The following is a 26,984-nucleotide window of genomic DNA, read 5'->3' on the forward strand; positions in this document are numbered from 1 at the left end:
CACGAAAAACGACAAGATCGAGTTCCATTGGAACTACCAATTCACTCGTCTCGGTTGTCGGGGGAAAGAAAAAGGGAATTTGTCATAAAATAAATGATAGACGAAATGAAAGAATTCGTAACGAATTTCGATTCTCGTCGATTTTCATTCTTTTTTTTTTTTCTGAAGAACTAAAACGCAAAATATTGAAATTTGACAAGAATAATTTTCGTTACGAAATCGTAAGTATATATATATATATATATATATAAGTAAAATTTAAAAAAAGAGGACGCAATTAAATGATACAAATATAATTTTCTGAAAATTAAGATTTTATTTCATTTTTTTTTTTTTCTTTTATCGATTTCTCAATAATCAATGTTCGTGTTTTGTCTCTCGCAGAGTTTTTTTAGGTTATGTGCGAAAGCAACAGACAACAATAGTCGCGATCCATCGTAAGATCAAGACGCATTCGCTTTTTTTTTTCGTTCTTTTCAGAGACAATATAATTCATTTCTCGATTTCATTTTCGATTATTAACCTATCAATGGGGTGTATATAATATTAATAATTAAAGATAACAGACGATATATTACAACCGTTAATCCTAAGAGTATAGGATATTCGAAAGGATCATTGTCACCCGTGTCGAAAATACGCATTTCTCAACGGTTTAATTATTCGAAAAATATTCGCTTTTTTTTTTTTTTTTTTTTTACCGCGACAAAGGATTTTCTTCCGCTTTCGTATATATAAATTCGACCGATCACGTATTCCTTTCGTTTTATCTTTAAGTACATGAACAAAAATAATCGATAATGACAATATTATCAATAATTAATAATAATAATAATAATAATAATAATTACCAATTAATAATAATAATACAATAATAATAAAATAATAAAATAATAATAATAAAATAATAATAAAATAATATCAATAGTATTAATTTATTTTCCTATTATCTTAATCGAACGATTACGTAATAATTAATATCTAACACTAAGCCTTCCTAATAGCAATTGTTTTTTTGCTAACTTTTTACAAGACTTTTGGTTTCCATCTCCGTCTCCATCTCGTTCTCGTTCTCTCTCTCTCTTTCTCTCTCTCTCTCTCGTACATTAAGTTTTCTACTTAAAATTCTAACGAACCGAGTTGACCTCATCTACTAAGGCCTCGAAGGGTTTAGGACTAGACAGCCTCATACATCATAGCCTGATCTTCCGTCTCCCTTCTTTCCTTCCTAGTTTCTATCTCTTTTCAGTTTCATCGCGCAACATCGTATCTCGTACCTCCTTCTTTCTTTTTTCTCTCTCTCTCTCTCTCTCTCTCTTAGTTTCACCCCTGTATACGCGTTAGCGTAGAAATAGTTTCGCGCTAACGAATCACTGACTAGTTTTTAACCGTTTAAAATTATTCGGTCACGCTAATTAAGGCACCTGATCACTTTAAGATTGGACGAACGAATTCTTTGCAATCGTGCAACTCTCTTCTTCTTACTCTCTGCGTGTAGATTATAATTAATTATCGGGGGAGGGGAGGGGAAATGATCCGTATTTAGAATTTACATTAACAACATTATCGTATCGTAGCAATCGTATTGGAACTTGGAAAAATTATAGGTTATGAAACACTACTCGCTATGCGATAATAAATATATGATCAAAATTACGAATGAAATAGAGTTATAAATTGATTAATATTATATCTTACTATTCTTATTTACAAGTTTTTAACGATTTTATATATATATTAAGAAACAACTGTTTTTTTTTTTTTTTAGTAATCAACAAAATTTTGGTGCTTTTACAAAAATGTTTTTGAATATTATTATTATTATTATTGTTAGAGCTTGAAATTTGATTCGTTCGTCCGTTGGTCCTCAGTGTTCATTTAAATAACATCTATAAATCATACAAAAAAAAAGGCATCATCCTTAAGACACTTGGTGACACTCGCTGACACGCGATTCTAAGGCAACGTCGGTTTGATCGGTAACGCACTCGCGTTATTTACAATATCGTAGATAATATATAAATTCAAAAAATTATCCAAGCGATTAAAAGATATATTCGGATAAAAAATCAAATCCACGAAACTAGAAATATTTTCTTGAAATTTTTTTCTTTCCTTTTTTCCTTTCGAATAAATTAATAAGAAATCTATTACAATAATTAAAAAAAATTAAAGAATTTTTATACAAATTACAATTCTTCGCGATAAAATTCTTATCAAAACGAGTAAAAAAGTACTTTTCTATTTAACAAATTATCATTTAAAGCTTCGTGGAAATTTCATCTTTGAATTATTAACATACGTGTCAACTGTAGAAAGAACATTTCTTACATGTAAAAATGGAAAACGTGTATCTCGGCGAATTGAATCTAACAAGCTATACACTTAAATTTAAGAAATAGTCTTCGACCAATATTCAGAAATGATATCCTGTAAAAGCATCGAAATTAAGTTTCAATATTCTGTAAAAAAAAAAAAAAAAGAAAGAAAAAAAATTGCAATGATAATAACGATCCATGAATCCATGAAAAACATTAAAAATTATTCGTCGGTATTGGAAGAGATATATATATGTATATTATTCCATCTTCCAAGACTTATCACCAATATATAAATTCAACAATTATTCTCTCGTAAAAAATATTTTAAACAATATCAATTCTGAATACGGATCAGTCTTTCGATTCCACCTAATGTAGCGAGTAATTCACTTCGTTCTCACGAACGTATCTTAATTGATACATTAGAAATTTTATAGTTTTATTAATGATGCGCGATCGATGCATAAGTAAATGTACAAAGAATCCGACGTTTTCTAAATCGTTCTATTGAAAGCCTCTATTGCCCATCGTGCTCCATCGGTTATATAAATAATCGTAAACGTACGCTAACGACAATTATTTTACGTATTCGTCATGTATACTTCGAAGATATATTGGCCGAGCGTGCCAAGTTTTGGCCCTATATAAAGGAGAACGTGGAAAGGAAGAATTAAAGTGGGGAAGATTAAAGGTTAAGTTAGGTTAAGAAACGATCGAACCATCGATCCTGAGTGACGTGGGGCCGTATCCAACGAAGCTTTCTCCTCGTTTCCTCTGTCTCTCGGTCGGTACGTCGTTTCCAAAATTAACTCGCGTGAACTCGGTTGAGCTTGCTCCACGAAAGCTACGAAAACGTTTTCGAAACAATGGCTTCCTCTCTCGTGCGGAATGGAATCGCGTCTAACAGTAACTCTGCCCCCTCTCGGAGAAAGGAAGAAGCTTTGGAAAAGAAGTGGATCGACGCGAAGAGACAGGCGAAGACTAAACACGTATATATATATATGTATACATATATACATATACATATATATATATACGTGTTTGGCGGCGAGGATTAAGTTTTGCGTGTTCTTTTTTCCTTCTTTTTCTCTTTTCTCTCTTTTCTCCTTTTAACGCAGGCGGAACAATTGGTGTGCACCGAACCTCCACCTCGCGGCAATTCATTCAACTTCTATTGCAATCTTGCTTCCTGAGGCGTCGTTTGATACGGTAGTCCTGGGAAGGCTGCGCCTGCCGCTGTTGCAGCTGCAGCCGCTGCTGCTGGTAATCCTGCCGCTGCACCTGGTAGCGTTGCATACGTGTACGGTGTCACGTAACTCGCTGCCGCTGCATTCGCTGCAAAAAGAAAGAAAAGAAAAAAAGGTAAACCGCTTTCTAAGCTTCTGTGTGCATTTTGCCGATCTTACAGCGGATAATCCTTTGAGGAATACAATAAATGAATTGCGAATAATATTGTGCCCAAAGAGAGTCAAAAGTAAGTTGGAATTGCGAATAACATTGTGCTCAAAGAGAGTCAAAAGTGAGTTGGAATTATCTATATTGAATCTTCTCTTTCGTATTATTTTCCGTAAACCGACTTTTGACTCGAAATTGACGTGTGAAAATTTTTGAATGCTTTTTTTTTTCTTCTTCTTTTTTGACAAAGCATTTTTTATTTTTAATTTTTACCCTTTATCGACAGAGATTTGTATTCAATTCTTTGCCAAGACACTATACAGTAAAAGCTTACTGACTACTCTGTCATCCATTATGACATTTTTCCCACCACCACCGTAGACAGCACATCAGAGCATCAACAAAATTTGCATGTCGATCGTGTTGAATGCGAAGCCAGCGTAAGCATGCAATATTGCATTTCCATTTTTTTTTTTTTTGTGTATGTGTGTCTGTTATACAGAGAGCAGAACATTCCAGCGCAAATTAAGGAAACTTTTATTTCAAGCAATTCTCGCGTGATCGTCACGATTCCTGAGAACGTACGAATAGCATAAAAGTAATTGCAGATAATAATAATTGAAAATAATGAAAAAAAAAAAAAAGAAAAATGTTCTGATGTATAAATTTTGGAACGAAGATTGTAGAAAGTTCTCCTGTTAAAAAAAGGCAAAATCTATTGCTTTTTTTTTTTTTTTTTGATAAACTGCGTGACCAAAATGAAACGCTACGAGACATACGCCAACGTGAAGAAGCGATAGTGAAATGATAAGTAATAAGAGAGTATTTCTCGGCAAGATTCCCATTAATTTGTGCTATGAAAGAAAATATCAATTTCTTTTAAGATTCGTGTTAAAATTCGTTCTCAGTGAAGAAATAAATAGAATAAAAATAAAATCACAAATATAATACGTGAAAAGCTTTGAAAAAGAATTTCATGATGAAAAAATAAATAAATAAATAAATAAATCTGACAAAAATTATCGAAACGTGCAATCTTTCATATATTGTTAATCTTTGCTAATACTACCTTTGTTACGCAAACTTTATCAAATGTATTTCTAGCTTTCACGAAACATGCAGTCCTCTAATTTAAAAAAAAAAAAAAAACATTGAAATTGAAAAACTATCAATATCGACGCACATGCGTTCAAAAATGATTTACGTAATAATATTTTACCTTACTTTATGTTAAAACGAGATAGAATCAATCGTACAAATCAATTTTAAAAAATGAAAAAAAAAAATGTACATTGAAAAAGAAAAAAAAAAAAATATCCAACAGAAAAAAAAGCTTTACATTTTCCCTTTCACGAATAAGCTAGACAATTTAATCAATTTGTTGGGAATCTTGCAGAGATTCCTCGTGGAAGTACAACTACTCCACTACTTGAAAAAAAAAAATAAAAATAAAAAAAAAAACACTTCTTCTTCCTCTTCCTTTCTCACTCTCATTTACACCTAATGATGGGACCAAGTATAATAAAATTTTCTTGCCAACACATATTCAAGAATCAAGGAAAACTCTCTGTGAACATCTATTAAACGATCCACTTCTCTTTTATATCCCTTTTCCTTCGCATAACCTAAAAACACGTACGAACGAAAGGAAAAAAATTATCTCGAATTTAAATATAATAATAATAAAGGAGGAACACTCGTCTCGAACTTGATCCCATCACTCTCACAACACACCCTATCCCTCTCTGTTCCAACGCATACGGTTTCCTCTCTTTCTTTTCTTTTCCTCTCTTTTCGTTCTCTTTCTTTCTCTTTCTTTCTTTCGAACAAATTTCTACCGTTGCTACGTAGCACGGACGGCAGAAATGGCGGCAGGAGAGCTTTCTCCAATCGTTGGTGTGCCAGCACCGCAGGGCTGCTGCCGTTGTGCTGCTGGTGGTGGTGTATCAGCCCGTTGCTGTCCTTGCTCTGGACACTTTTCAAACACATACCAGCAGCGGCTGCGCTGGTATAAGGATAGGCCTCGGCGAAATTGTACGACGTCCCCGGATAGGTGGCGGCCGCCGCGGCAACGTTCTGATACTCGTAGAACTGCGACGCCGCAGCCATGGCCGCGGCGTGGGTCAACTGCGTGGCCGGAAGAGGTACCAAACCACCTGGTGCGGCAGCCGCCAGGTATGGTGACTGGTACACGTAACCTGGTGGCACCCTGAAACCAAAATCGTGATACCGGTTAGCCGTGCAACGCCACGCGCGCCCCCTTCCAACTAAAACGTAACGTAACGACTATGCCACTCGTACATCTAATATACGAAAAGTATATATATATGCATATACATATATATACTCGTCGGACGATTATGGTGGATTAATAATAATCGGACGATTATCGACACTGTGATCGTTATAATGAAAAATATATATATATATATACGTTTCTCTTCTTTTTTCTTTTCTACAGAAGTAAAGAGCAGGAAAAATATGGCGTGGAAGTGCGAGCGATGGTCGATACGCGGCGCTAGTGTCGCGTCTCAGGTGGCCATATTGTTAATCCACCATGATCGACTGGCCCTACGGATAATCACACTTGCCGTTCGAGGCGACCCGTGGTCCATCGAGTTCGATCAATCTCGTCTTTTCGAGGAGATGACGATAGTAATAATAAATAGTTAAAGGAGAGAAGTGTCGCCGATGGACAACCGGAAGCTCGAACCTTTTCTCGTCCTGTGCGGTTAAGTTAAGAGAACTTGGAGAAGAGGGAAAGGAGGGGATTTTAACCAATGCGTGTATACAGAGTGTAAATAGTGGGATGTCTTCGCGCGTGCGATCCCCTGCTAGGTGTGCGGAGGAGTGAGTTAAAACGCGAATAATGCAACCCTTTCCACCATTCCTATTCCCTTTCCCTCGCAATTAAGATAAACGGTTTATTGGAAAAGCGTTTGCCCCTAACTTTCTCGAATATAGATAACACGACGCGAACGCTAATGGGCTCGGACCCTTTACGAGACACTTACGAGGACTATACACGCGTATTTATGTTTCTCGTGGCCTATATATCTCCCCTCCCTCGATTCGAAATGTTTCTTTTCTTCCAACGAGAGTTTCCTTTTCTTTTTGAAGTTTCTTTTTTTTTCAGAAAAGTATAGAGGGATAAAATTTTTTTTTTCTTTTTATGAAACAAGACGTTGTGAAGGAAAGAATTGTAAAAATTTAAGTTGTATTGTTTGTATTTCGAAAAAAAACGTGTGTGTGTGTACTGATATTTTCCAACATGAGAAAAATGAATGATCCGTGTTCGTATTCCTTTATAAAAAGAAAAAGAAAACACGTGTGGCTGAATTAATAATCAATTCTGTGTTATTTGAAACTGTACTTTGATATAACATTCGATAACCGTGAATCTGAGAGTATTATCCGCGTTCTATGCCGTCATACGAATGCTACTTTTACGTGTACCATTGCAATGATATATCAAACGATAATAAACGCCGAGTAATAAATGTGCGCGCGTCTGTGTCCTGTGTCTGTGTCCTGTTGTGTGCGCGCGTGTTCGTGTGGAAAGAAATTATTCGATGCGAGAAAAAGGACAAAAGGGAGTGAGGTGGGGGGAGGAGGACAGGTGGACGGGAAGCGAACGCGTTATGAAAATGGTGACAGAGTGTGGTATCGCTAAGGCGTGACGTTAAAAGAAAAGAAAAGAAAAGAAAAAAAAAAAAAAAAAAAAGAATGCGCAACAAATCCAATGAAAAGAGAAAAAAAAAATAGGAAAGAAAAGAAAAAGAAAAGAAAAAGAAAATAGAAAAATCCTCAATGTGTCGGCAAAACAACAACAAACCAACGACAAACGTGTGTAATAGTCAGGTCATTTCCATCGAATGATAATGATACTTCTCGATACTTCACGGCACACGATTAACCTAACACCAACGTTAGTACATAATTTACTCTAATAAAATTCACAAAAGAAAAAAGAAAAAAGTGTATAATACGTTCCAATACAGTGGCAGTGCCTCTGTCTCTATCTCTTTTCCCCTCTTTTTCTTTCTTTCTTTCTTTCTCTCTTTCTCTCTTTCTTTCTTTTTCTTCAACGCACAATACCGGATCATCGCGCGCCCGTTAAAAAAAAACTTCGCCGCCCCGACTCGTTTCTCACTTCAACCTGTTCTCCAATTTATCGCAAAAAGGATCGCGTTTCCTTTACGGGCCGACGACGGGACGAACGTCAAACTCGATCATCGACCAAATTTTTCTATGTGTATATATAAAATATATATATATATATATATATACACACGATAAATTTGGCGATTTCGTTCTCGCAAAAAATTAATTCTTGTTGAACTTCGACTAATTGAAATGGTGAATAAAATAATTTTTTTTTTTTTTGCAAGAAACTCGCTGTAACTCGCGAATCGCGTTTCCAAAGGACATACAGACACAGAAGACAGCCCTGAACTTTTTAACGGATCGATAATGGCTAGTGTCCAGTCCACGAGGGAAATCAATATGTTGCTCCTGTGGCTTCGAAACGATAGTTCGCCTCGTCGAATTAGTGCAGCGCATAGATTAACGAAAACGATACGAGAAAAAAAAAGCGTTTCCCATCCATCTTCTCTGCGGGAAAATTTTAATTCAATTCACGAGAGTTTTTGTTCGACGAGAGTTTGATAAAAGTCGATAAAGAAAATTCCGACTCAGTCAAATATCGGGAATAAATGTTCGGAAACTGGAATTTCAATTTCGCGATAGTTTTGTACGTATAATACGCGAGGTGGACACGTGAGAGGAACACACATCACCTGCTACCACGCTCTTTCGATCGTGTCGAAGAGATTAGTATATATCGGCGATCCTCGTAAAAATATTACGCTTTGCCTGTTACCAGATGGCGGCCAGATGCTTTCTCGGGAGCAAGGGGAGGGGGGAGGGATACTCGTGCACCCAATTTCTCGATTCTGACAATTTCCCTCTAGCGAGAAACTCCGTGCCAAGTTTACGGAAATTAATAGGTTTATTTGGGATGCGCGTATACACCGCCTCTGCCGATGTCTGTGTGAATATTTCCCGTTTGACGTTTGAAATCGCGACAAAGTATTCACCTGATTTGTGAATTGTGAGATCGTTGAATGAAAATATTTAAGTAATATGTTCAAAAAAATAAATTCGCTTATTTATCTAGACTTTTGACGAACTTTTTTACGCGACTAAATTTTTTTTTTTTGACAAATTCGCTATTTTAAAATTCGTTTAAATTATATATTTGCGCTCGTATAAAAATTCTCGATCTACGTATCCTCGATTTTTCAAATTCCTTCCAATTTTTTTTTTTCTTTTCTCTCTTTTACATTCTCCATCACAATATACATCAAAGTCACGTAAACGAGTAGACGACATAAATTGCGCGAGTCCCATTTCTTGGACGATTAAATAAATTCATGAAATCTTATCTATTCTTCGATGATCATTATTATCGTTTTATTATTAAAATTCTATTTATATACTCATTCTTAGAAAATTTTTCGAAATTCCTTCCATTTTCTCTTTCTCTCTTTTATATTTTCTATCACGAAGTATATCCAAGTCACATATATAAATTCACTAAATCCCCTTATCTGTTTTTCGACGCTCATTATTTTATCGTTTACTATTAAAATTCTCGATCTATTAATCATCCTTGGGAAAAAACGATTTTTCAAAATTCCTTCCATTCTCTCTCTCTCTCTCTCTCATATTCTCGATCACAAAATATATCAAAGTCCACGAGTAGTGGACGATTATAAATTGCGCGAGTTGCATTCCAGAGACCTTGGGCGACTAAACAAATTCACGAAATCGCCTCCTCCCCTCCCCTCCCTTATCTGCACTTGGACGGTCATTTTTTTCTCCTCCCTCCCTCCTCCCATTTTTTCCTCCATTCCACCATTTTCCATTCCAATTTATCTTGCCGACGCATCTTCGCCGCGGACTGTGCATTATGGATGGCTCGCGTGTCCTCAACCCCGCTCTTTTTCCACCCTGCGTGTTTTTTCGCCTCTCCCTCCTCCCTCCCTTCCTCCACCCCCAATCTTCGAAAGATTAAAAAAATGGTCGAAAAATTGGAGAATGATGGAAAAATTTTGGAAAAAGAGAAAAATATAGAAATAATAAATAAAGAAGGATAGAATTAATTTTTTTTATATTTTCTCGATAAACGTTCGTTGTATATATATCGATCCGATATATTCGCTCGCGCGTTAAACAATTTAATTAGACAGGGGAGGGGGGAAGGAAAAATTACCGAGATGAATTTTTTATACGGAACAATTTTCTATCCCGCTTATCTATCTAATTAAAATATCTTGAGGAGTTGGGGCGAGATGAATGATTAATCGGCTGTAACGGAATTTATTTCTCGATCGTAAATTTCCGAAAGGAAAAGCCTCCCTTTTTTCCTCCGTATATAATTTATTTATGATATATAATTTAATTATTTTTAATTAATATATAATTTATTTGTAATAATTTCCACGATCCAATATATCCAAATGGATATAATTTTTCGACGAAGGGAGGGGGAGGAAGAATCACAGAATCTTTCGGTGAATAACAAATTTGTCCAATTGAAAATTGTTTTATTATTGCAAAGCAAAGGAAATTATAAAAATAATTTCCACGATCGATCCAATATATCCAAATGAATATAATTTTTCGACGAAGGGAGGGGGAGGAATCGCAGAATCTTTCGATGAAAACAAATTTATCCAAGTAAAAATTGTCTTATTGTTGCAAAGCAAAGGAGATTATATAAATAATTTCCACGATCGATCCAATATATCCAAATGGATATAATTTTTCGACGAAGGGAGGGGGAGGAAGAATCGCAGAATCTTTCGACGAAAACAAATTTATCCAAGTAAAAATTGTCTTATTGTTGCAAAGCAAAGGAGATTATATAAATAATTTCCACGATCGATCCAATATATCCAAATGGATATAATTTTTCGACGAAGGGAGGGGGAGGAAGAATCGCAGAATCTTTCGACGAAAACAAATTTATCCAAGTAAAAATTGTCTTATTGTTGCAAAGCAAAGGAGATTATAAAAATAATTTCCACGATCAATCCAATCCAAATAAATATAATTTTTCGACGAAGGGAGGGGGAGGAAGAATCGCAGAATTTTTCGATGAAAACAAATTTATCCAAATGAAAATTGTCTTATTGTTACAAAGCAAAGGAGATTATTCGAGTATAATATATTATTACGAGGCGTGAAAATATAATACTTTCGTGCTAAATGGAATAAAAGTATAATTCTTGTTTCCATAGTCTATGAAGAAAGATCTCTTCGAATTTATCGTCTCTCATCGAAGAAAAGGGGGGAGGGGGAGAAGGAGTGTCCTGAAATTCGCGTGGAGAAGGAAGGAGGGGGGGTTTCACGCGTGGTCACGTGAAGGTCTGCATTGTCCTTTCGTGACAAAGTGTGTCTAAGTGACCACCCTCGATTTCCGACGCAAAGTGGCCGCATACAAAGCGATTACGATCTCCTCGCTGCGCCAAGTGACGCGTGGACGAACTTGATAATTTCTTTCCTCCCCTCGCTTCGCGCGTACGGCAGGACGACGCTCGAAGGAATCTTCGGTATGGAACGAGACGATCGAAGAGAAGAAGGTGGAGATAGTTTTATTGAAAATTGTAGGAAATTTGTATGAAAATTGTATCGCTGTGGTGTAACGCGATGTTATATGCGATGAGGGGAAATTTTTCAATAGAGATACTTCGATTTAATGGATGTAATTTGTGGAAGAATCGTATGGGGGAAAATTTTTATGAGGTTGGAAAATTTTTAGAGTCACCTGTTCTGCTCTATGTTTTTCCATTTAATCGAAGAAGAAATGGAAAATTTTCGAAAAATTATTATAACTCGAAGAAGAAATTGAAAATTTTCGAAAAACTATTATAACTCGAAGAAGAGATTGAAAATTTTCGAAAAATTATTATAACTCGAAGAAGAAATTGAAAATTGCCATGATTTATATTCTTTGGAAAATTTTTGAAAAATTATTGTAATTCGAGGAAGAAATTAAAAATTGCCATGATTCATATTCGTTAGAGGGTTGCAACGTGGAAAATATAATTCGAGGAAGAAATTAAAAATTATTATATATTATTATTTCATATTCTTTGAAATGTGGAAAACTTTTGAAAAACTATCGTGATTAGAAGAAAAAATTGAAAATTTTCGAAAAACTATTATAACTCGAAATAGAAATTGAAAATTGCCATTCATGTTCATTGAAGGGTTGCAACGTGGAAAATATAATTATAACGAGAAAAAAATTAAAAATTAAAAATTAAAAATTAGATTTATATTCTTTGGAATGTGAACAATTTTTGAAAAATCATTGTAATTTGAAGAAGAAAATAAAATTGCCATGATTCATATTCTTTGGAAGATTATAAAGTGGAAAATTTTTGAAAAATTATCGTGATTAAAAGAAGAAATTGAAAATTTTCGAAAAATTATTATAACTCGAAGAAGAAATTGAAAATTTTCGAAAAATTATTATAACTCGAAGAAGAAATTGAAAATTTTCGAAAAATTATTATAACTCGAAGAAGAGATTAAAAATTATCATAATTCATATTCTTTGGAAAATTTTTGAAAAATTTTTTGTTCGAAATAGAAGAATAGATTGTAATTCGAAATAGAAATTGAAAATTGCCATAATTCATAATCGTTAAAAGGTTGCAACGTGAAAAATATAATTCGAGGAAAAAATTAAGAATTACTATGATTCATATTCTTTGGAAAGTTGTAACGTGGAAAATTTTTGAAAAATTATTGCAATTCAAAGAAGAAATTGTTTTTGCAACGTGGAAAATGTAATTCGAGCAAAAGATCGAAAATTGTGATTAAAAGAAAAAATTGAAAATTACCATAATTTATATTCTTTGGAACGTGGAAAATTTTTGAAAAATCATCGTGATTAGAAAAAGAAATTGAAAATTTTTGAAAAATTATTATAACTCGAAGAAGAGATTAAAAATTATCATAATTCATATTCTTTGGAAAATTTTTGAAAAATTTTTTGTTCGAAATAGAAGAATAGATTGTAATTCGAAATAGAAATTGAAAATTGCCATAATTCATAATCGTTAAAAGGTTGCAACGTGAAAAATATAATTCGAGGAAAAAATTAAGAATTACTATGATTCATATTCTTTGGAAAGTTGTAACGTGGAAAATTTTTGAAAAATTATTGCAATTCAAAGAAGAAATTGTTTTTGCAACGTGGAAAATGTAATTCGAGCAAAAGATCGAAAATTGTGATTAAAAGAAAAAATTGAAAATTACCATAATTTATATTCTTTGGAACGTGGAAAATTTTTGAAAAATCATCGTGATTAGAAAAAGAAATTGAAAATTTTTGAAAAATTATTATAACTCGAAGAAGAAATTAAAAATTGCCATAATTCATATTCTTTGGAAAATTTTTAAAAAACTATGGTAATTCGAAGAAGAAATTGGAAATTACCATGATTCATATTCGTTGGAGGGTTGCAACGTGGAAAACATAATTCGAGGAAGAAATTAAAAATTACCATGATTCATATTCGTTGGAGGATTGCAACCATCATAATTCGAAGAAAAAATTAAAAATTGCCATAATTCATATTTGTTCGAAAGTTGCAACGTGAATAATTTTTGAAAAATTATTGTAATTCAAAATAAAAATTAAAAATTGCCATGATTCATATTCGTTGAAAAGTTGCAACGTGAAAAACATAATTCGAAGAAGAAATGAAAACTTACCATAATTCATATTCTTTAGAACAATTGAAAAATTTTTGAAAAACCATTGTAATTCGAAATAGAAATTGAAAATTGTCACGATTCATATTCATCGGAAGATTGCAATTTTTGAAAAATTATTGTAATTCGAAAAAGAAATTAAAAATTGCCATGATTTATATTCGTTGGAGGGTTGCAACGTGGAAAATATAATTATAACGAGGAAGAAATTAAAAATTACCATGATTCTTATCATATTACCATAAAAAAATTACTATATTCTTTGAAAGATTGTAACGTGGAAAATTTTTGAAAATCCACCGTGATTAGAAGAAGAAATTGAAAATTACTATAATTTATATTCTTTGGAACGTGGAAAATTTTTGAAAAATCATCGTGATTAGAAGAAGAAATTGAAAATTTTCGAAAAATTATTATAACTCGAAGAAGAAATTAAAAATTATTAAGAATTCATAATCATATTCTTTGAAACGTGGAAAATTTTTGAAAAATTATTGTAATTCGAAATAGAAATTGAAAATTGCCACGATTCATATTCATATCGGAGAGTTGCAACGTGAACAATTTTTGAGAAACCATTGTAATTCAAAAAAGAAATTAAAAATTGCCAGGATTCATATTCGTTGAAGGGTTGCAATGTGGAAAACATAATTCGAAGAAGAAATTAAAAATTACCATGATTCATATTCTTTAGAACGTGGAAAATTTTTGAAAATCCACCAAGATTAAAAGAAATCGAAACTTCATATTCGTTGAAGGATTGTAACGTGGAAAACTATCATAATTCGAAGCTGAAAATTGTCACGATTCATATTCATATTGGAAGGTTACAATGTGAACAATTTCTGAAAAATAATTGCAATTCGAAGAAGAAATTGCCAAGACATTACCATGATTCACATTCACCTCAATTGGAAAATTTCTGAAAACCCGTAACCCACTTTCTCGTAACTCTCGAGAAAAGAAAAAATTAAGACACCCAAGCGGGATCGAAGATTATTAACAATTTACATCCCTTCGACCGGGGACCTCGAAACAGCATTTCCCTCCTCTCAAACTCCAATTCCCGACTCGTTCGTGAAAAGTGGCGCGACGAGCGGGAAGAAAGAAAACGCGTTTCGCAGAGAACCCACCCTCTCGAATCCACCATTGGCCTGTTCCGCTTCCCAAGGATTGGCAGATCATCCCATTGGATTATCCACGGCGCCGGCGCTCGCAACGTTTCGCACACTGCGCATTCACTGTCCGCTCACGTATTACCCGACGCACGCGTATATCATCCGCGACGAACGTTCAAAGTGCGCACACTAGCGAAAACTGGCCGATTAAACGGCTGTTTTTCCCTCGACTCGCGCGCACGCACACACGCGCCTCGTTTCGACCGTTTCTCATCGACGCGACGCGCGACGGCGAAACACGAAACAACCGCGTAAAAAGAAAGAGAAAATTACGACTGCGACCACCTGGCACACGTGCCCCGCCACGCTCCTCACGCGCGTGCGCGTGGATTCGGATGGACTCGCGACGACACGTTGCTGGCTTTCTTAATTTCTTTTTTTCTTTGCGGAAATTATTCTGGAAATCAGTTTGGATGACGCAAGAGCGTGACAATTTGTTGTATACACAACTGTTTTTCTTTTATATATATAATAGAAAAACAAAAATAGAAATTTATCCGTTGGAATACGCGTTATTATTTATCGAGGATATTTATTCGTAGCCCGGTTTTATTATCGGAGATATCGGGGTAATAAACCGCGTTTCGTCGAGGAATATATGGTTTCTCGAATAACTCGAAATGTAATATATATATATATATATGTAGTTGGAGAGGTCTCGTTTCTCTCGATTACTTGGAATATTTGATTTTAAGATATTGTAACAATGTTTGCCTCCCGTGAAACGCTATTGGTCCGGGCCGGACATTGGAGTGACAGCGACAGGTGGACAGAGAAGGCATCGACAATGAAAATAGAAACAGACATTCTCCACGCACCGGCCGCCGCGAAACCTCTTTTCTAATGCCAATATTTCAACCGGTGCTCGCTATAACCGCTCGATGAACGTGTTAACGATCGTGCAATATAAACAATATCCATATTATAAATTCCACTTTAATAATCATTTCTTTTCACTTTCACGTTTAATATCGAAAAATTATCTACTTTTACTCGCAAACTTTCTCGAGTCTTTTCGAATATTATCCTCTGATTATCGTTATTATTAACGCTTGGAAAAATGTTAACGATTATTCGCCGAGAGATTAATTAAACAAGGATGAAATTTTGGAATAGATTTTTCAAGTTTCGGTGCAAGAGTACGTAGGAAGCCACGGTGGAATATCGTGATGCTGAAACATGGAAGCTGACACGGGGGACAGGTGGATCTAAATAAAGATTGGACCAGCGCCAGAATCTTCAAGATGGCCGAACCGAGAGATGCAAGGCGTGTCGTCGTCGTCGTCGTTGTCGTCGTCGTCGTCATCGTGGACCACGACGGTTTCTGAAAACTTACGACACCACGAATTCACCCAGGCAACGAGAAAAGTCCCCCCTCCCCCCCTGGTGTTGGATTTCACCTTTCCACCTACGCGTTCCACCGCACGCTAATTTGAGGACACGCGCAACACACAGGATTTCAAGTGAAAATTTTTTTTTTTTTTTTAGTTTCGCGGATATTCGTCACTGCTCGTCTTCGAAGAAAAAGGAAGTCGGGGGGGCGTCGATCGCCAGCTTTTCATCGAACAGCGAAGAGGACGGAATCGATTCCGTCCCCCTTCGATTCTCCTATTATTAAACAGTGATACAGACGGTGCACACCGATTGTTATATTATTAAAGAGAAAAAAAAGAAAAAAAAAAAAAAAAAAAGAAAAAAAAAACCACGTACAACACCAAAAAAATACAACACCAATAGCGACACCAAGTGTAGTGTAAGCCTTCACCACACACACAAGGTTATTATTAATTGTATTATAATTATGGTTAGCCTGTACACTCCGTCGAATATCTCCGTCCAATTTATTATCCGAACGAAAAGGATTCGCGTTGGTAAGAGAGAGAGAGAAAAAAAAATTAATTTTCTAAACTTTTATGAAATCAGGATTAAAAATTCGTTTTATCGTATATATGTTGAGATTTATCGAAATTCTTATCGATACAAGAAGGAATTTATTTTACTTTGTTCGTTTCTTTCTCTCTCTCTCTCGTGCGCGCACTCTTTCACTCGTTCTCTCTCTCTCTCTCCCTCTCGTTTGGTAACGATTTCCACGTTTCGATAACCGTTCGATATCTCGATGAATTTCTACGCTGCGGCTAAGAAATCTGACTGGGCCAAACCGGGTGTACCGCGATAAAATCGATTGGCACGATGAAAAATTAATGAAACGTTGCCGTGTTCCGCGGCGGTGCGGGTCGATTTCCGGTGAAAAATACGGGAGATCCACACCGGTTCGGAGAAATCGACCGTATTTCGTTCATAATTCAACGAAATTCTGTTGCACACGGTTAATCTCCTCTCTTCTATTTCTCTCTCTTTCTTTCTTTCTCTCTTTCTCCTTTCCTTTCGTCTTATCTGCTCTCCTTCCTCGTCCTTCCCCCACCGCTCTGTTTATTTTCGAATAACAGGATAAATAATTCACACGAGCGCCTCCGCGCGAGTTCCTCGCGAACTAATACTTCGAGGGATCGCGCGATACACGAAGAATTTCGCGAGAGCTGTGCAGTAGCGAATAAATGTTAACGAATGAATCTTTACTTTACTCGTTTCGTGAACGATAATTCGGATAAAAGTGAACGAATGAATGAAACGGGAAGGAATTAGCACGTGAAAATTAATCGAAAGAGGGGAAGGATATATACGTTACGACACGAGAGTGAACAGATGAAAAGAAAAAAAGAAAAAAATAGTCTATCCATGGAAACTATCCGTGTGTGTATTTTATATATCTTATATATTCGATGTGTGCGCGTGGCCATCGATGATGATAGATTTTGCAACGTTTTATTAGCTACAACAACGTTGCCTCGAAGTTTTTTTAATCACGTTCATCGCTAGATTATTAACGTTGTAAATTAATTGAGACAAAATTATCCCTAAATTATTAGAAGATGATAATCACGCGCGTGATTATTCCTCTTTATCTATTTTTTTTTTAAATTAATATTAATTATTAATTAATTATTATGATTAAAGAAAAAGAGTGTAAAAGAGTGTAAAGACCAAAAAAACCAGTAAACAAACAAATCTCTCAGCAACCGCAAATCAATTATCATATCACTTCACGTCAACCTCATCAATAAAGAAGAAACAAAAAAAACACAACCAAAAAAATACTAGTAATAGGTACTAGAAGAAGAGGCCGATCCTCGGAAGTCGACATTTTGACAGTTTTTGTAGAAATAATATAATCGTGGGTACTCATGGCTTCTGATTGTACGTGTGCCGCGTACGTGTGTCTTTCTTTCTCTCTTTCTTTCTCTCTCCCTCCCTCACACTTTCATCGATTGCAAATATTTTTTCTCTGCCCCTTCCTTTTTCTCTCTCTCTCTCTCTGTTTCACTTTTTCTTGTACACGTATGTGTGTGTGTATATACATATAGATTTTTTTTTTTTTAACTTTTCGTTTCAGGTCTCTCTGACTTTTTTTTTCCTGTCTATCCATTATTCGTCTCTCTTTTTTTTTTTTTTTTTGTTATTTTTCTAATATATATTTTCGCTCCTTAGAACGGCCCATGGCGCTCTCAAGGATCTCGAAAAGGGAATTTCTCGGCTTGCTCCCTTACGCGCGTGTGTGTGTCAGGATGCTGAAACGTTATATATAGTCTGCCTTTAACAAAATATTCACAAAATAAATGAAACTGGAAACACCGTCAACACCGAGTACCTTCTCTTTTTTTTTTTTTTCAATCTTTCGAATATTTTTAACTTTTCGCTTCCCCTATATAAATGAAATCGTTCTCCTTCTACGATAAAATCGGCGCGGAAAAAATTCGAGAAAAAAAAAATTACTCTCCCCCTTAGTTTAAAATTATTGCTAAATGTCAAAAAATATAATTCAATATAAATATCTGTATCATTAATATAATATTCAATATAAGAAGAAAAAAAAAATAAATAAATATACACGAGAACTGTAACTAACTATTGAAAACGATAATCTTATCTAAACGCATAATCTTATCTAATATCGCGGTTTTTATTTATTAGGCACGGATGCAATTTTAAAAATTCAATTTTTCGACCGTCAAGAAAATCTCGTAGCTAAGCAGAGGGGGCTCTTTCCTCTTCGCTATTCTATACGTTCTTTTTTTTTTTTCTTTCGAATGCAACTCTTTCTTATAACAACTACTCTTGGACAAAAATCACATCTCAACGTGTGTAGACTCACCCATATTGGCCGGGAAGAACAGCGGGGTATCCAGCTCGAATGCCAGCAGCGAACGGGAATGCTGAAATCATAAACAAGTACGGAGTTAATCCTATTTAAGTTTCTAATGGCCAGCCCTGAACTCGAGCCATCCCTCCCCCCTCCTCCCTCGTGTAAATCGAACATCCTGCTCTCTCTTAAATATATCGCTCTATCCTCTCCTTTTTATCCTCTACGTACATACACGGAAAAACTTCTTCGCGAAGAAGTAAAAAAACGTGTATATATACACACACATACACGGAAAATAGTTCTTCGCGAAGAAGTAAAAAAACGTGCTGTGTATTTATATATATATAAATATACACATACACGGAAAATACTTCTTTGCGAAGAAGTAAAAAAACGTGCTGTGTATTTATATATATATAAATATACACATACATAGAAAATACTTCTTCGCGAAGAAGTAAAAAAACGTGCTGTGTATTTATATATATATATACATATACACGCAAAGTGTTCGTTTTCCTCGAAGAATGGATAGAGAAAGGGAGAGAAAGAGAGAGAGAGAGATAGCAAAAATCGTTAAGAATCGTTAACCGACTCGAACTTGAACTTGTTCGTTACAATGAGAGAGAGAGGTATGAACTGTAACACGATTTGCATACGTACTCGTACTTTGGTAATGACGTGCTTTCTATCGCGGGGAAATAGAAATACGACGCGTAAATGTATTCGAAACGAAGCGTGGATCGCTTCACGGCAACACGAAAATCAAGAACGCGTTAGACGCGAAAGCGTGTGCATGCGTGTGTCGTGCATCAAATAAATCGGAGGAAATTTCATTGAAAATTTTTTCCCGATCTTTACGAAATTAAAGGAAATATTCGATTTGAGGGGAGGGGAGGGAATAATCGGAGGAGGAAAAGGGAGGGAGGGGGGAACAAACAAGGTTCGTAAACAACGTTTGACGCAAATTCGTCGGCGTCAGCGAATAAATTAAGATGTGAGAAATGTACGATTGCGAAAGGGGAGGGAAGGGAGGGAATTTTTTTTTTTCAAAGCGCATCGTGCGTGCATCGATGCTCCCCTCACTCCCCTTCCCTCTGCTCTTTCACGCGTATTATCGGGAATGGAAGAGACAGTTTTCTCTTAATAAGTATCGTCGGGCCAATTTCAGGCTCGAGAATTGAGTTTCGCGCGTTGAACAGAGGAAAGAGGGGGAAGACGAAGACGGCGCACACACGCTCGGGTTAAGGCAATTTTAGACTTAGGTGCCGAAGCGCCAAGCAATGTTGGCCCCGAGCCATCGCGAGAGTTCAAGAAAGTGATCTCGGGGGGGAAGGGGGGAGGGGAGGAGGGAAGAGAGGCACGGGTCCTCGATTTGCAGAAACGGCGCTACACGCGAATAAAGGCCTGCCTGCCTGCCTGCTTGCCTGCCGTCTTTTGCCCTTTCATCGGTGTTCCAAATCTTCAGATTCGGAGCGCGGCGAAATTTAAATAGTTGCGCAAATCGAATCGTGATCCGATCCACGCATCCGGGAAGCGATATCTCTTCTAATTTCTTTCTTTTTTTTTTTTTTTTTTTTTTTAAATTCGTAAAAGAATGAATTTTTCCAAATTGTAACACAACTCCTCTAGTCGAGATTAGGCTTAGCTTTGATAATGAGTTTCGCAGTTGGACCGCGAGCCATCTTCACGTAGAATTATAACCGCGCGTCACAAGAGAGGATATATATTATCCGTGACGAATGGGATACGCTGATTTGGCCGTGTTTCAACGGCGTAAAACCCGCGACAATGATGCGCAAAAATCGGCCGAAAGTTTAGAAATGACCATTCGCCCCGGAAATTAATCGATCTCTCGAAATAACATTTTTGGAATCTAGTCAATTTCTTAGTCAATTTCGATGAAATATATTCGGATCGAAAGGAATCGATATTAGAATCGTCACAAGGAAAAACAAGAAAAGGAAAAGAGGGGAGAGAAAGAAAGGAAACAAAAATAAAAGCATCCCAAGCAAAAAATCATCGAATCTGTCTACTTAATAACAAAAAAAAAAAAAAAGAAAAGAATTCGCAACAATTCATTCGATAAGCGTTTCTAGCAAACTATGTCTCTAACTATGTTTGAGCTTACGAACTTACTCGCTTGCAGATTACCCCTGGGCTTTGCTCCAAGAATCGCCAAGTTGACGTTTGCTTTGCGGCCGTCGATTATGGGGTTCGGGTCTTTGCACGCCCTCTCCGCCGCTGGCCTGTCTCCCATGATCACCTGCGTAACAGATCCGATCGATTATTTATTCGTTTAATCCTTCCTCCGCCTCCTTCCCGCCTAGCCTCGATCTTGCGCGTATGCCTCTCCCTCTCCCTCTCCCTCTTCGCGCGTCGTGAACACGCTCGTATAAAAAAAAAATGATGTGCTTTGCAACAAAGATAAGATTTACGAGCTTGCACAAAGAGATTTTTTTTTTTCTTTTTCTTTTCGTAATAATTCCTTGGTCTGGAAATAGATATATTATTATATCAATATATCGTAAGATGAATTTTGTTAGCGTAATTAGCAACGGATAACGTTCCGAATTTTGGTCAAAACTTCCGGCGGAAGGCTTCGATTCCCTTATGACGCGGAACGCGTTGTTTTAGTTTATTTCTTTTAAACCTCTAGTTTTTGTTTATGATTTTAAAAATATTTACTTTGCTCGAATAACTCGATAATAATAGCCTATCCGTAACTAAGAGATTTTATAATCGGTTTTATTTATTTATTTATTTTTTTTTTTTTTTTTGCGACGAACAATTCGACGAGAATTTCGTTGCGATTTAGTAGTAAGGACGTTGACACACGCGAGTATTTTGCATATTATCCTTTGCATAAGTCGCGTACGTGTGATAAAAAAGGAAACTGATAATCAAGTATTATATATATATATTTTTTTTTAAAGAAGGGGAAAAAAAAGAACATCTACCGGAAGTTCTAAGGAAACAGTTAAGTCTTTTTGAATATAAGTGAATGGACTGGTTGCATTATCCCAACGAATTATCTTTGCACGTTCAACGCACGCTTATTTTAAATTATTATCAAGAGCAACGGTTGGGAAAACTAGTTGTGAAAATTTCTGGCAAATTTTCATCATCCCTTACGACAAACTCTGTGCCGTTAAAAAATTACACGTGTATACAACAACACAATACAAATAAATAAACTACTACATTCGAAGCTATCTCTCAAAAAACTCAACAAAGCGAGCTCTCACAGCAACACTATTAAAAAAAAAAAAAAAAAAAAAGAAAAGAAACTAATCAGCAAAAAAAAGTAAATGAATAAATAAAAAATAAAAAAATATAATAATCACGATACTCACGAAACCGTAACCTCTACTTTTGCCGGTCTGCCTGTCGGTAATGACGACCGCCTCCTCGATGTCCCCGTACACGTTGAAATGTTCCCTGAGACTCTTGTCGGTGGTGTGGTATGGTAAACCGCCGACGAAAAGTTTCGTCCATGTGGTGTCTTTCTGTTGGGGCGTGGTGCCCGCCAAAGCGCCAAGGCCCGAGACCAATTCGTCCGGCCCTGGCGCCCCGACGGCGCCCACCGCGCCTACGGCACTGAGGCCAGCAGCACCGGGCATCAACATCCTCCAAATTTTGGCGAGATCACCGCCGGACGGGAGGACGACCTGCTCAATTTTGACACCTTTCTCTGGTACTTTGGTCAACGGTTAATCACGTCACAGGCTTGCCACCATTTAGAGAAAAATGATGATTCTCTGATGTAGGATGTTACCTGCAATCGATAATTCCGCTCGTGTTTTCAACGGTTTTCGCGATTGATTTATTAAAAGTAAAGTAAAGTTTGTGTATAGTATAGAACACGAGTGTACGAGTGTAAAATCGTAGGAAAATATGAAATATTCCTCGTTACGACAGGAGCGAAGGGGGAAGAGGGAAAAGGTACGCGTTTAGAATTTAATACCCCATTGTACGACCCAGCGACGAATCGCAGCGCTTCGCACGGTCTTCGTAAAATGCGCAACAAACTTACGCGCACGGCCACGTGCAGATACGCGAGAAAAAGATTTCGCTCGGTAGGTAATCCTGCTAGACGCGACGGTAAGAAAGAAAGAAAGACAAAAATAAACCGTTTTCTCCCTCTCCACGGACCCGTTACTCCAAGTACTGTTCCGTGCCCCTCGATTCCCTTGAATCGATGACTCCTTCGTGCATACGTATATACATATATATATAAAGGGAACAGATAAAAATTCCCTTTCTGCCCGGACCCCTGTGCAAACCGGGGAAAACCGGCAAGCCGGGGAACGAGAACAGAAACAGGCAACGAACCGCTGCGTGCGAATACACTGTGCCGAGAGAAAAAGAGGGAGAGATACCGCGAGAAGGAGGAAGAAGGAGAAGAAGAAGAAAAGGGCAAGGAGAGAAGGGACCCTGACCTCCATTCAAGTCTCGGTAACGGACTTGAAAAGGGAGCCAGTTTTACTTCTTGCCAGGATCTTGCCTGCCAGAGAACCTAGGTATAGTAAGGGTAGTATTTTTCGTGGGCCTCTCTGCTTTCGTGTTTCTGCAATGCTGCAGCAGGTAAAGAGAAAGAGAGAGAGAGAGAGAGAGAGAGAGAGAAAGTAGAGGTTTACACAGAAGGGTCCTCCCGTTTTTTTCCCTCTTTCCTCCTTTCCACGCTCTTTCACTCCATCTTTCTCACACTCATATTGTGCACAGGCCCTGCGAAACGGCCCTACGTTCTTTTCCTATTCCTCCTCCCCGCCCAGGAACCCCCCTCCCCTCCCCACCTGCCACTACCACTACCAAGCACCGCACTACCGCTTGACAGTGCACCGCTTCGCCCGAACGGGGCCCTTTCCTTCTCTCTCCCTTCCTCCCTTCCTCCCTCTCTCTCTCTCACTCTCTCTCTCTTTCACACACACACATACATACACACTGTCCGATCCCCCAAAACGACGGCAGCTGCTGCAGAAAACCGGTGCAGCACGCCGTATAATCATATTGTTGTATTGCCATCGGGCTCCTCCTCCACCACCATCGTTCCTCTCTCTCTCTCTTTCTCTCGCTCTCTCTCTTTCTCCCTCCCCTCCCTAATTCCCTCATCCTAGAGAACCAAACGCAACTACTACACTCGGGACGTTCGGTCGAGCATAAAAGGCCGCTTTTCTGAATTCAGCTACCGTGGAAGCAACGACCGTGTTACGTATATAGTTGATAAATATATATATATATATATATATATATATATATATATATATATATACATGCTTTCTGCGATTACCACGCGTTTTTTTTTTTCTCTTTTTCCAAAGCAATGTATATATATATATATATATATATATATACATGCTTTCTGCGATTACCACGCGTTTTTTTTTTTCTCTTTTTCCAAAGCAATGTAATGTGAGACCAATTTTTTTTGAGAATCTTTTTTTGCATTGTCACGGGTGAAGATAATTTATTTTTTTTTTTTTTTGTTATCGGTCCGAAATTAATTAACGTGTAAATAGAGCAGAAATATTTTTTCGCAAAGTAGGATAAATGATTCTTGCGTGTGTCTTTCTTTTTTTTTTTCAACGATGTTGTAATTGTTGAAAACTTTTCGCACACTATTTTTATAAAGGAAAAAAAATAAGAAAACACTCGTGAAACGATCTCGTTCGAAGAGAAGACCATACTGGATATGGAATATCCGAGCCGCATTCAAAATTAGAAAGTTATTTAAAACGGGAACGTTTGTGCATTTGGTTCAGTGCACAGGAATCTTCACACAGAGGCTCGAATAGAACGATTCTCTAAAATCTTGAATTTGCAATTCGTGATTTCTATACGAATCGCTTGATATGTATCAAACATAAAAAAAAAAAAAAGGAGAATGCTTTATTAGTGGATATTATTTGAAAGCTGCAGACAACATAATAATATATAAATATATTTTTTCGCAAAACTTTCCTTTTAATAGAAATCACGATGGCGTTTTACTGCGCATCGAAAAAAAAAAAAAAATAGAAAAAAAAATAGTTGTAACCTTTCGAGGTAATATCATCACGAACAGAATGACAATTATGCGGTATGTCTCATAAATCAACTGAAAATCGTGTCACGCGTAAATAAGTTCAATTTTTATAACGCCGGACTTTCGATTAATAATTATTATTCTTTTTTGCAAAGGAAATATGTCAGATTTCAACTTGATGATGATATATATAGTTTTAAAAACGAAAAAAAAAAAAAAAAGAAAAACTCTTTTGATTAAAATATAAATGAAAATTGAAAAGTAATAAATTCAAAATTTTTAAATTTTATCGAAAGAAAAATTTAAATAAATCATAGAAATTTAATAAGATGAAGAAAAATTTTCGCTATAGAATCGTGTTTCGATCATGGCGCAAACACTTGCGTATTCGACACTGGCCGATTGCCACGCGCTCGACGAAACACACTAAAATATCTTCTCGGCCAAAGTCGCAAAGGCCAGAGATTTAGAAAACACGAGACGATGCCTGCCTCTGCTCATAGACCGTGAAAAATGATTTTTTTTAGAAAAAGAAACTTTTTTTTTAAACGCGGTAATCAAACGGTATCATCGGTTTATCAATCGATCAAATTTCTCTTGCTACGCGAAATTACTGAACGGAAATCTTGAACCAACGAGCAAAATTAGAAATAACGTTGAATTATTTACATCTAGTAACGGAGCACTTGTTGAAACATAATTGACAATGATCGTACACTGTTGAAAAATGTATAAGCTTCTAATACTCGGAACCATGCAAATTTAATTGCTACCATTCTTGAAGTAATATGTTCATCGAGAAAGAAACGGAAAAAAAAGAAAAAAAAAAAAAAAGAATCGTACGAATAGTTTCCTGCTCGTTTACGCCAGACGACTGTAATCACCTGCACAAGTTTCCAGGCCTTCTGTTAAAGAGAAATCGTCGGAGCCGACGTCGAGGTTTATTAATAAACGTTGTGGTACACGTGCCCGTCGTCGTGTACCCCCTTTGTCGCGACGAGACCGCTGCAACGGGGGTGAAAGAGGAGCGACAGGAGGAGAATAAGCAGATCGTTTTACGAACACGCAAGATGGCCTCGTCGAAATATTTGGCCATCGAGTAAATAATATTTTTTGAACATATTTTATAATCCTTTGGCATTACATTTTGTATACTTCGTTAAAATGACGTTATAATTAAGAAAATATCCAAACATATATATATATATATATATATATCGCAAAGATCGATCTACGTATATATTCCTTAAAACACTATATATGATATACATGTATAAGACAACCTTTTATATACAACAATTGTTAGGGAAAAATAAGCAAACAATAACGAATAAACAATTGCGTCATAATATTTGCAAAAAGACATTGAATCGTAATTGTGCAATGTAATGCGAACTTGGTGACTACCTAATTATATCTCGTCGAAGCGCTAGAATATCGAATATATTAGACCGAACGATTAGGTAATAAAAGAAAATATTCGTAAAATAGTTGTAGTAATGTAAGAAGCGAAAATGGAATTTCTAATACGCACCTCTAATTTTTCCAAGCACTGTCCTCTTCCGATGCACTGAACTTGTTTTTTTTAATCCCAAACGCACCAAATAGAAGAGATTCACACCAACAATATGGATATCCTTCTAACAGTGAAAATAATCTATTGACTATGAAACCGAAATTATAAAATTTAACGGTTGCACACGTTCAACAGTCGTTCGCGTTTACGAAGAAATTTTATTCATTAATACTAGATTGAAGTAGATATTCCCTGAGATCCGATACGATTTACGAACGATAATTATTAACGCGAACACTGTTGATGACACGTACGTGGTAACGGACGGTGTCCTTTACAATTGGCGATATTTTCATACGCGCACACATCCGACACGAACGAAGGCCCACGTGCGAGTACCGAACTGCCTTTAAGTTTGCGGTTACCGTGCTGCGCGCCAGTTCGCCGGGTTCTTCGACGATTTCTCTTTTCATTGGTCTACTCGGCTCCCCACTATTCCGTTGTACCAGTAGCGTAGCGTAACGACGACCGAACGAGACACGGATGAGATGCA

At 36.5% G+C, this 26,984-nt stretch overlaps 1 protein-coding gene and 1 long non-coding RNA gene across 3 annotated transcripts; one reads left to right on the top strand and one right to left on the bottom strand.

Moving 5' to 3' along the window:
- Positions 1-916: 916 nt before the first annotated feature.
- Positions 917-26,881, bottom strand: LOC551587 (RNA-binding protein 24). 2 transcript variants are annotated; one of them, XM_623979.6, is made up of 6 exons: positions 26,450-26,881; positions 22,247-22,668; positions 21,030-21,156; positions 18,900-18,960; positions 5,555-5,925; positions 917-3,656 (listed from the first exon to the last, which is right to left on the bottom strand). In XM_623979.6, the coding sequence occupies exons 2-6, from the start codon at positions 22,517-22,519 to the stop codon at positions 3,493-3,495; spliced, it is 996 nt and encodes a 331-aa protein (XP_623982.2). In that variant the 5' UTR covers positions 22,520-22,668; positions 26,450-26,881; the 3' UTR covers positions 917-3,492. The 2 variants fall into 2 exon arrangements, with proteins under 2 accessions (XP_623982.2, XP_006566272.1); XM_006566209.3 differs by having other exon boundaries at positions 5,708-5,925; positions 26,450-26,878.
- LOC102654762 lies at positions 3,597-8,102 on the top strand. Its single transcript, XR_001704525.2, has 2 exons — positions 3,597-3,683; positions 6,178-8,102. It is a non-coding gene; the product is annotated as an uncharacterized LOC102654762 (long non-coding RNA).
- Positions 26,882-26,984: the final 103 nt, after the last annotated feature.

Source organism: Apis mellifera, linkage group LG10 (genome assembly GCF_003254395.2).
Source record: "Apis mellifera strain DH4 linkage group LG10, Amel_HAv3.1, whole genome shotgun sequence".
NCBI classification, from domain to species: Eukaryota; Metazoa; Arthropoda; class Insecta; order Hymenoptera; family Apidae; genus Apis; species Apis mellifera.

Coding starts and splice junctions, on each gene's coding strand:
- LOC551587 (XM_623979.6), bottom strand. CDS start 22,519: ATGTTGATGCCCGGTGCTGCTGGCCTCAGTGCCGTAGGCGCGGTGGGC. Junction 21,157..22,246: donor AAAGTAGAGGTTACGGTTTC/GTGAGTATCGTG, acceptor TCTGTTACGCAG/GTGATCATGGGAGACAGGCC. Junction 5,926..18,899: donor GTTCTTCCCGGCCAATATGG/GTGAGTCTACAC, acceptor TTTTGGTTTCAG/GGTGCCACCAGGTTACGTGT.